Here is an 11,294-nt window from a genome sequence, read left to right as displayed (position 1 = left end):
CAAGTACAAATGCCCCTTGCATCCATCCCCAAGAGCACCAAAGGGAAAAAGATCCAAGACAGTAATTTACATATTAGTCCTTCCTAGCAATTATAAGATATTATAACAGATTTTAGAGGAAAAAAAAGAAAGTGATGTAAGACCTAGATGAAGATCACCCGGCCCTAGAACTGAATAGTGAGGAAATAATTCACCACTTAAAAAATGCTGTGTGAGTTAAGTCATCCTACCTCACAAATGTGCTTTGTTCTGTTCTTCCTTTTACTTGATTTCCTATTTCCAGGCATCTTTGTTTTCCAAACAATCTATCAGTTAGGTTTTTCTCTGCCTGAAGTACCTTAATCGCTGCCCATGGGCTGCAGATATAAACCACAGGCTCTCCGTCAGGTTAATATCAACAGTACTGAAGTAACTAATACAGAGGATTAGTTAAGAGATGCATTGAGGTATCTCAAAATCATCATATAAACCTTAAATGTAACAGACTCCCCAAACTAAACACAAGTTTACTCTCACATTACCAGCATGGTGATGAAAGGCAAGCATCCACAGCCATTAGCAAAAGTAATGCAATGAGCACTTAGCAAATTCTTTGTGGGCAGCTCAAACATTGCTTCTCAGCAGCAGATACAACAGTTCATCTGAAAAGCAGCAACGTTTAAGAACAGCTCAGAGGCAAGAATTCTGAGAAAAAAAAGTTTTATTTTTAAAATAAAAACCTTAATACAGAAATTTGTCAATGGGAAGAAATCTCAATACAGCAGTCTTCAGGATACAGAGCAAGAATTAGCTTTCAGCACAGTTCTTCCACACTCCAGCAATCAGAAGGGAAGCACAGCAATTAGAAAAAGAATTACTCTTATCTGTCAAAACATGTACTTCTAGAATTCCTTCTTTAAGAGATGAACCTGGAGAACAGGGCACACTTCACCCAAGATTGCACATCTAGTCACACTATGGAAGCAGGGGATGGGAGATTCTCAACAGCACAGGTGATCTAAACACCAGATCTGCAAGTCTGAGACAAGTATATTCTGTTTGCAAGGTCCTCCTTCTCCCACACTGTTCTAATTCCCAGAAAGGTATAAAAAGGTACAAAAAAGTTTGTTATATACAGAGCACAAATACTGTGCAAGCAGAAGGGGCAGAAGCTGTGTTTTGTTCTAGTGCTCAATAAATCCAAGCTGACTCTTCCTACTACTCAACTGTACATTATGTATAACATTGCATTCTTCCATGACCAAACTAAGCGCATGTATTCACTGTAGCTCTCCAGTTAATTTTCATGTTAGCTTCTATTCTACAGCATTTAGAAGATGCTATCCACACAACACCAGGTATTCTTCAGCTCAGTTCTTGCTGTACTCGTGCTCCATTAATAACATCACACAAAATACCCTTCTACAGTCACACGGAGCCACAAATGAATAGAAGTATGGATGGATTGTTAAAGAGGAGACCACAGTGCCAGTGACATTTGTAAGTGCTCACAAACTGCACACATCTCCCACATCTCCTTTTTTATTCATTTTTTAAAAGCCTTTTCAATCAATTGTTCTTCCTCATCTGTTACCACAGCCGGGGCACATCACCTGAGAACATTATCCATGTTTGTGCTTCTCTATGCAAGCCAAGGAATAATTCATTTTAAGCTGGATTGTAGCTTAGAAAGCTTTTTCTTTCTATTTTTGCTCACAGGGAAAAGAAAATTGAACGACCATTTGTCACTAACCCTTCTCCTGATAGCGTTCAACAAGTCACCACCATTCACCTACTTGCCACTGGCCAATGACTACATCAACTACTCCTCTACTTGGTTAAGCCCCAGGCTGATTCAGCACAGAAGCATTACTGCAGTTGGCAGCAAGAGAAGGGAAAGGACAACTAAGAAGAGAACCCAAAAGCCAACAGAAATTTAACAGAGGTCACTTCATGAGGCATACCCGCATTCTAAGACCAGTCACCACTATGTAACAGCAGTGCTGGTGCAGTAGGAGCTTCCAGCAGTGGCCTCCTCTTGTCTGAGGAAACACAAAACACTTCTGCTGCAATTTAAATCACTCAATAGAGAATCTCCTTCAAAATATCCAATGTGCACTTCAAGCGTTCTATAAACCTAAATGTTAATGCTTGGACATGGTTCAACTGCAACCTTTAGACCTTCCTTTTTAAACTTATGAATGAATTGCTGTTTTGGAGGATTGTTAGCTTCTGTTTGATCATTTATGTTCAGTAAAAGTCAATTGCAGCAGAAGTTGGCCAGGAGTTAAACACACCTTTCCCCACTTGGTTCTGTGGGGAACAATGCCCTGAATGTTCAGAACATCCTTATCTCTTTGTCACCAACTTCAAAGCACAAATAAACCTGCAGTACGGATGAACGCATGAACAGAACTCCAATGGCTTAAAGCCCCATCTTCTTTCAGGATAAAAAAAGTTGCCGGCATAAAAGCAGGGACTGACGCTATCTCATATTTTGTTTTACAAAAGTTGTTTAAAAAGAAAACAATGGCCCATGGGCAAAGATCTCTATTAAACAGTTTCTCAAAGCATAATTTGCACAGCAATATGCTTTTCTTTTTAAAAAACCCAGAAGGGGAGGGAACCAAGGCACTGGCTTTGTAGTCTCATTTGATTAAACAATTCATTGTAGGTAATAATATGGCAGTGGTGAAAGAGTATGCAAGTCAAAAGGCAGTCGCAGCTTCAGTCTTCCATTCCAAGTTCTTGTTTCAGACTGAAAGACAAGCAGAAACTTGAGTTAGTTTATAGCAAAACAGTCCTAGAATCCTTTAGACAAATTAGTGGAAATAATGACAACAGAGGTCAAGTTGAAAAGCAAAAATACCACTTATTTTGGCTAAGAACTAACAAGTCAAAAGTCTTGTGGAAAAATAACAGACTCAAAAGGCAATGTGGACTGATCTTGAGATATCTGAGCAACAACAGAGAGCACTATTCTCCCAGTCTTCAGCCGCTATCCCACACAGAGCAGAGCCACATTACTGACACAATGGCATAATTACCCTTTCAAGTAGGCATGGACATTATCATAGCCGTGGTACTTGGCCAGATAGACCAGGACACCCGTAGCACATCTGCCATCTCTCTGTCTGCAGAAGCTACAGTTGCATATTCCACGGCAAGGGGGGCACCTCCAGGTCTAGACAAAAGAAAAAAATACAGACAACATCCCCTTTAACTGAACTGCAGCATGAGGCACAACTCACAGTCATAGCTGAAAATAATCCAACTCTCCACTTAGTGAACATCAGTGCTGCAGAAGTTGTCTGGCTGGGACAAAGAAGTCCCAGTTCCTCAGTCTGTAAGGTATTAAACTCTTCTTTGCCTTCTTGGCATGTAACCATAGGAAATATTCTACTCTGTTCAGCTCCTGAGCCATTTCCATAGTGCACAGCAGAAAGACTGTTTTCTCCATGATACAATTTTCCTCCAGAGTACGTTAAGCACTAATGCAAAACTAAATAGTAAACATTATTCTGAATATACAAGAATATTCTGTCAGCTGCTCTGCTCTCCTAGTTTATTCCTGAAAATGAAACTGCAGAAATACTAACTACAAAGAGTTCTAGACAACAACATTCTATCATTCAGTTCGACTCAAACTAAGACATGGTTTAGTAGGCATGGTGGTGATGTGTTGATGGTTAGACTAGATGATCTCAGTGGTCTTCTCCAATCTTCATGATTTTAAGTACACCTTATGTACTACAACACTGCAAGCAGTTCCCTTACTAAGGCTCTTTAGCTATGAACAGAGAGGTACATCTGCTACTCAATCAATTTAGTCAGTATTAAAAGTTGACTTACTGGGTCCAGCAATGCTGTTCTGACATCTTCCCCATACCTATTACGGAGGCACGGCCCACAGAACTGTCCCCGTACTCCTACGCAATCAGGGTTACGACAGTTGGTCTTGGTGTCTATGGTTTTTTGACGACACTGATGACAGGTAGATCCCTATAACACAGGGAAAGCAATTCAAGAAACAAAACATTAGAAGTAGCTCTTTAGCTGAGGGAATACAGCATTTAACAAGCAATCTCTCTGGCAGCTGACAGCACTCATCCTGAAACACAAAGCCACCTCACACATTTGAATCAAGACTCTATTTTCCATGTCTGTTAACCACTCTCACAGACTGTTATCACCGAGGTACTACAGTTGATCCAAGGAGAGAACAAGTTAGCTGGCTTGGTAAAGGCCACTCTGTTAACTCAGGGAAAGATCACAGATGGTGTTCCAGAACCTCAGCCGTATTTCTCCCAGAAATCACATCCCTCCTTTCAGTGACAAGCAAGTCTGCTCTATTTCACACTACACCACAAATACAGAGTAGCAAACAAGTAATTTCACAGAGCATGCATTTCAGGAAGTTGGAATACACTTACCATGGTTCTGTTATACACTTTCTCTCTCGCAGACCCACAGATGTTATTCAGCTCTTCCTCCGTTATCTCCTCAACCGGTCGCACGATGTGTGGAAGAGCCATGGCACCACGGTGACCTCTCCTGGGAGTTTGGGCATCATGCTGGATAATGAAGACAACATTGTTAGGATGGGATTCAGCAAGAATTCTACACAAGGCAAGACTCTTCAAATCAATGCTGAAGTCTCAAACATCCATTCTGTATTTAAACAAGAGATAAATCTTTGTAAACACCTACAATGCGTATGCTGCTTTAGCATCTGAAGGATGACAGATCAAATGAAACGCCACTGGATTTTTCTCACCTACAACTGGAGTACAAGAGGAATTCATCTAGGATAATGTGCTCTGAATTAATTTTTATGTTCTTGAAGGGATAGAAAACCATCTTCAGTAGCAACTGAAGAACCAGAATCTCAGCATACCTCCATGTCTTCATCAGACATCTTCCTCCTTCTCACTAGGAGGTATCGGTCATCATCTTCCTCCTCTGGTAAAGGAGTAGGAGGGCCTTCAATCAGGGACCTGGATCTCGTGTGAGGCCGAGAACTTCGGTCTGGGTTCCTCCTCAATGCACTTCTGGGAAGCGAGCGCCTTGGAAGTCGTTTTGGTGTCTGGAAAAGTTTAAGAGAACCCAATAACACAACAGCTTCTGTCCTCACAGTAGAGGAATTCCCACACAGAGCAGCAGAACCCACATCTATGGCAAGTTTCTGCTTTTACCATTACTCACACAGCTTACAAGTAAATCAGCAGCAAAATCCATCACACTGCTAATTCCCTACCCTATTACTTTAAGGACCTAGCTAATTCTAAGGTCAGAGTCTTTTCAAGGCTCTGAACTGAAAGAAGTTTCAGACTTGAGCTTCAAAGCTTTGGCTGCCTTCCCTTATCTCTAGCCACTGTATAAATCCGTATTTACACAGCATCTCGTTCAGTTTTATTGGCCTGTGGAGACACTTAAGGCCATTGTGAATTAATCTGATCCATTTTATACAGTGGAAAATCAGAAGAAAATCACACAATGAGGATGTCCAGTTCAGTAAATGACACAATTCTGAACTGGACTTTGAATTATGAGGTTGAATAAGCTTTGTAATAAAGAGTCCTGTATTGTAGTGCAATAATTAAAGAATCAGAAACCGTAAGGCAAATACATTAAGTTTGTACTTACATTATTGGCAGTTGGCAGTGATCTCCTCCCATCGAAAATACCAGAAACACTTTGCAACTCAGCCATTAGTTTTGCAAGCTAGCAAAAGAAAGCAGAGCCTTAAAAGGGAGTTCTTGCTATTACATGCTATTACAGACTATTAGATTAGGGCAATTGGCTAGAATTACAATTACTTACAGCAAGTGCAGCCATTCTTTAACTTTTGACTTTTATGTCTCATTTTTATGTTCTAGTAACTACAGGTAATTTGAAAACACTCAAACTAAATAGACTTCAAGCCTAAACAAAGAATAGGCCTTAAACACACAAATTTTTACTGAAAGACTTCTCTCAGATTTTCAAATACCAGTGAACATAAAGCATCTGATTCAAGTATTTGGAATATAAATTCCTCTTAACGAATTCACATAACTCCCTTTAGGTTAGTTTGAATAATCAAAGAGAGCCACCAAGAATCAAGGGGAAGAGAGGGAAAGCAGAGGACAGGCTGAGTACTTGCCATCGCTTTGTTTTCCTTGATGTTTAAAGCTCTCTTTTCTAAAAACAGGGAGCCTTTTTCCTCAGAATCAGAGTCTGAATCTGGAGCAGGCATCACATCTTCAGGAAGAGATTCCACCTCAGCCTTCCTCCTTCCTGATCTTCGAGGTGGAAACTTAATGGCTACTTTGAGAGGAACAGTGCATTTCCTCAGTCTCAGAGGTGCCTCTCTGTCAGCATTGATGTTGTTCTCTGAATCAGATTCCAGTTTCTGTTAACAAATCACAACAAAAACACATAAAACAGAATGAGTTGCTCTGCAATTAAATAGTCTGACTCCTACTTGTTCTCCTTACTGCTTTTTATAACTCAGACACGCATCTTCTCCCAGTCAGATGCCAACCTAGTTATTCCTCAGCAGGTTCTTAAGTTTTGACAGGAACTTACTGATACCAAACATGGTGACATTACATTTTTCACTACTCAATACTAATTCTTGGTATTTTTAACAAACCTGCTCTTGCACTGCAGTTACAAAAAGCAGGATTCCACCATCTATCATTACTTCTACACTGCTCAAGTGCTACAGCATTCTCTGTTACACTGAGTGCACATCCAACTGCACATCAGTGTATGCAGAGATTTTCCTTGGGCTTGCTAGGGTCCATGAGCCAGGTTAACATCTTGTGCTAAAGAAACCAGAAATGTTAGAGTCTAACTAAGAGCAACAACCATCAATGGCAGTTTTATCAAGTAGTAGATTTTCCAGTCCATACGAAGACTTTACTCAGATCTTACAAAGCCTAGGGGAATTTTAGGAGTACAAAAAGAAAATCAAACTACATCTAGTTACATTTACTACATTAAATAAAGTCACCTTTCTTTCTGACAACAGCATTTGACTTGGAATTTGAAGCTGACATTTTTCAGTTACACTAAAGAATGTGCAAGGATTAAAGCCGCAAACTGAGATTCAGCCATCTTACCAAAGCACTTTCAATTTTCTTTTCTGAAAAGCCACAGAAGGATTCATCATCAGAGGATTCGTGAAAGATTTTGGCCAGTTCTTCTCTAACATTTGACCTCAACTTGCGTTTCTGCAAAGAACAAAATAGCCTTTAACTTTTATTGGGCAAAAACAACTTGTATTTACAACCAAAATACAAGCAAATGGTTCTTTTTAATTAAAAAATAATAATAGTTAAGGGATTTACAGGCAGTTTCAGAACTGCAGTTGCAAGCTACTAAGCACATTGGTTTAGGCAACATCTCAAATGTTGCTCATTTGCTTCCAACACCTACCAGCTGGGAGCACAAGCAAGCAGTGACATGGAACCACAGTACGTAGCACAGATCTGTAACTGCTGTACAAAACAGAAGCAGCATTTATCACATGCCAACAGACAGGTCTTTGCTAGCACCGCTCCCTCAGGTTTATTTGCTCCAGCCCCATACTTACCGTGTTAGCAAAGTTGTCAGAACCAAAACTGTCGCAGCTGTCATCAGAGGACGAGGATGTCTCCATGGGAATCAGCTTGGTATTTCGGAACGTGGTGAAGGTTCTCCTACCAGAGCAACGGCGCTGCAAAAGAACAGTGCCGACCCCGTTACGGATGGGCAGCAGCTGCAGGGCACGGCGCTGGGGCACGTCCCTGTGCTGCTGCCAGTGAGGCTTACCCACTTCGGAATAGCCGTCGTGTGTGAACACAGCACACCTCCCCCCAGCAGAACCATTAAACAAAACATCCCCAGAGTTAAAGTGGGAACAGGTTCTAGCCTGGTCGATTTAACAGGAGGGCTTAGCTTGCTTTTAACGAATACTTCTTTTAGCTCTGCAACGAAGCAGGAACATACGCAAACATCGTACGTGCCCCCACGCCTCACAGATGGCACTAGAAACATGCACGAGAGCATCGCGCCGAGACCTGCTTTGCCTAACGAGGTACTTCTGGCTCAAGGCAAGCATTAAGCACACGGAGCACTGAAAACACACCGCTCCAACAGCGACCGGCGCAGCCCTCCTCACGGGGCCCCACCGCCGGGATGGCCGCAGCACACCGCGGAGCACGGCCCGGCCGGGGCCAACGAGCCGCGGGCCCGTTAGCGCACGGAGCGCGCCCCGGCCGCCCGCCGCGCTGAAACGGAGCCCCTCAGCGAACCCCGCCCCGCCACCGCGGGCTGCCTCCCCCGCAGCAGCCCCGACGGCCTCCGGGACGGGAAGCGGAGAGAAAGCCGGTCCTCTGCCCCAGCCCCGCGGCTGGGGATACCCGTAGCCGCCGCCCCGAGGCCGCTCCTCCCGCCGAGCGCCCGGCACAACGCTTCCCCCCGCTCTACCCGGCCCCCGCGGGACGGCGCTCACCTGCGGGCGCTGCGGAGCCATGCTGACGGCGGGACGGGCGGCGGGAAATGAAGGTTCGCGCCAAAGCGGCGGGGGCAGAAAGGGGCGGGGCCCGGCGGCGCCTTTCCCGCGCTGTCGCCCGCGTCCTGGCAGCTGAGTCCCACACCCACGGATCCCAGCACCTCGCGCCCCCTCCTCGCGCCCGCCCGCGCACCCCAGCAGAGAGCATGGAGAGGCTCTTCCGGAGCGCCCCAGAGGGCGCGGTGCGGGGGCCTCTTTTTTTTTTTTTTTCTCCTGGAGGTGCGGGGTTTGTGGAGCTGCAAGGACCTGGTCGTGTGGCGCGAAAATCTCCCGGCCGGAACGCGGCGGGACGCGAGCGCCAGAGGGGTGGGGCCGGGCCGGGCCGGGCCGGGGGTGTCCGCGTGTCTGCAGCTGTGCTGTGCTTCCACTTATAACTGCTGCTTCTTTCCCCGCCGTTCTGGGAAAAGATAAACATAATTAAAAAATAAAAGACCACCACACAACTGCCGGTGTTCAAGGGCTGGGGAGAGAGGGCGAATGGATTCTCATACGTGCCCCGTATCTCCGCGCAGGGGGGCGTGGAGCCCGCGGCCCTGCTGCCCCACGACTGAGGGCTCCTGCGGGGAGCGCAGCCTGCTTTGTGCGGGACGGCCGGCAGCGCGCAGGGGTTGCGTGCCCTGCTGCCCATGGGTGGCGTGTTGCCTTAGGGGTGAGGCCTCCATGCCCCTGAGGGTGCAGCAGTGCAATGGGGTTTCAGGAAGAAGTTGGCTGTATTACACTGCAAATAGTTACTTGAAGCTGGGCCAGAGGAAGACAAACCCGCAGTGACTGCAAACTGTTCTAAGTAACGTTGCAGTCTCACGTTAAACCAAGCACAGCCGTTACACGCCACAATATGATTGCTGTGCAACCGGGATTTGGCAGCCAGGATCGGATGAGGCCTTGAAAGCTGTATGTGATTTGCAGCCCCGCTGCTTGCTGTAATCCTGCCTTTATCCTTTATCCTGCTCGGGGCCTCCCAGCAGCAGGCACGGCCCACGTCAGGCACGAGAGAAGCGGCCTCGCACACGCAGGCCCGGGCTGTGAATAGCTGAGGCACAATGGGCGCCAGACCTGCTCAGGGTCTGTGTTTTCTGTGGGCGAGTCTCCTCGTGTGAAAGCAGCTCCGCTTTCAGTCAGCCTGTAATTACAGCCTTACCTGCACAGAGCACAAAGCTGGGGGCACTGCCCGCAGTGGCCACCCAGGCGGCAGCCAAGCAGCTCGAGGCACGTCCTGAGCAGCCACGGGCTCTGCTCCTTGCAGAAAAAAAAATCACAAATACCATATGGTTTCTCAGTGGCAGCAGCTCTTATCAACATTCTGAGCCGGGAGAGTCAGGATTTTACTAGAAAAGAACTGTCAATAACATGTAAAATGTAATGGGGTAGCGTGTGCTTCAGAGTGCAGCTTATTCCCCAATTAATGATTCATGGAAGCAGCATTCTCCACGTATGTAATCAGACAGCTTTAAAATGTATGGGCCCAAGCAGGGACTTTGTGGGGCTAGGAGCTGGGGAAGCCATTTGGCAGAGGAGCTGCAGCCCTGCTTGGTGAGGCAGGGAAATAAATTGACGTGCTGAGCTCCTGCCCAAAAGGACGCTTGCTGTTACGTGGGTGCAGGAGGATAGCTGCTTTTGTAGATTTACACCAAGACCTCTGTGTGCTTGCTGGACACCTCTGTCCCCTTAGCTTCTCGGTCCTCATGTTCTACTGCTTCAGCAGAAGCGGAGAGTAGAGATTCTCATGACCGCAGAGTACCTGTGGCACAAAGCAATAACATGTATCTTGGCTCTGTAGAAAAGAATAAGATTGCAGCCACTAATGACAGTAATTAAAAATTTCTCTAAGAGCTGTCCAATCACCTCTTCATCCGAGCAAATTATAGTGTGTTAGTAAAACCGTTAGTGCCACAAAATGAAGCTAAAAACGTCTTGCATTAAAATAATCAGGCCTCGATTTATGATGTAAATTGTAAATCGGTAACCTATAACATGCACTAATTGTTTTCCTCTCTTGTGAAAGGTGTGTTTCTGTAAAAGATCTGATCAGGCATGTGCATTTGCTCAGCTGCCGCCCTGCAGTGGCTACTGCTCCGTAGAGGATGCGTGAGGTGCAACGCCAGCTCCCCTACCATTGGCTGCCACCCAGAGAAAGGAGGGTGGCTGCTTCTGTGGACTTCATTGTAATTGGACCTCCTCATGTTTGCTGGACGTAGATTTTTATGAAGTGCTTTTTCGCTTTGGCATTGTGCACTGAACTGGAATTTAGCATGGATAATTGGTTCGTAGCCAAGGCCACTGCTCCACAAAATACCTCCACAGTGCATTTAGTGTCTTTTCCCCCTTTTTTTTTCTCTTCAAGGAAAAAATATTTTTTGCTTTTTAATTCATATCTCCTTGTGCTTTGCTGCAATTTCTTTGGTAGCACAGGCTGTGTGCAGACACGTCCTGCCTGCTGAATTGAAGGTGGCCACGTCTGGTCCTATTCGACAGCGTGTTTCTTTGACCCAGGCTGCTGAGGCCATAAAAATAGAAAGAATAAGAGAAAAGAAAGCCAAAGGAATAACTACAGCCCAGCGAGAGGAAAAGTACATGTTGATAAATGCCTCTAGGAGCCTGCATTCATCAGTGCCCTCAGAGAACAGCTGAAATGTGGTCAGCCCTGACAGAAATCTTAATGATTATTCCAAGTACACATCGCAGCAGATCGTTTGGAGCCCAGGGCATTGTGATGCACATTATGGAGCATAATTACAACACTCGTTTGAGTATCCTGTAGCTGTTCTACAAAATG

General features: G+C 45.3%; 1 protein-coding gene across 1 annotated transcript; it reads right to left on the bottom strand.

Moving 5' to 3' along the window:
* Positions 1–706: 706 nt before the first annotated feature.
* On the bottom strand, positions 707–8,544 carry CDCA7 (cell division cycle associated 7). Its single transcript, XM_031599458.2, has 10 exons — positions 8,462–8,544; positions 7,562–7,684; positions 7,089–7,199; positions 6,125–6,373; positions 5,626–5,703; positions 4,877–5,065; positions 4,413–4,553; positions 3,832–3,981; positions 3,027–3,163; positions 707–2,737 (listed from the first exon to the last, which is right to left on the bottom strand). Exons 1-10 carry the CDS (start codon positions 8,480–8,482, stop codon positions 2,707–2,709), a joined length of 1,230 nt encoding a protein of 409 aa, XP_031455318.1. The 5' UTR covers positions 8,483–8,544; the 3' UTR covers positions 707–2,706.
* Positions 8,545–11,294: the final 2,750 nt, after the last annotated feature.

This window comes from Phasianus colchicus, chromosome 7, assembly GCF_987193195.1.
Source record: "Phasianus colchicus chromosome 7, bPhaCol1.hap1.1, whole genome shotgun sequence".
NCBI classification, from domain to species: domain Eukaryota; kingdom Metazoa; phylum Chordata; class Aves; order Galliformes; family Phasianidae; genus Phasianus; species Phasianus colchicus.
The sequence above is the reverse complement of the archived record's forward strand: the minus strand, read 5'-3'. Positions and strand labels throughout refer to the sequence as shown.

Coding starts and splice junctions, on each gene's coding strand:
- CDCA7 (XM_031599458.2), bottom strand. CDS start 8,482: ATGGCTCCGCAGCGCCCGCAG. Junction 5,066..5,625: donor CACTGCCAACTGCCAATAAT/GTAAGTACAAAC, acceptor AAACTTTTCCAG/ACACCAAAACGACTTCCAAG. Junction 3,982..4,412: donor AAGTGTATAACAGAACCATG/GTAAGTGTATTC, acceptor CCTGTGTTATAG/GGATCTACCTGTCATCAGTG.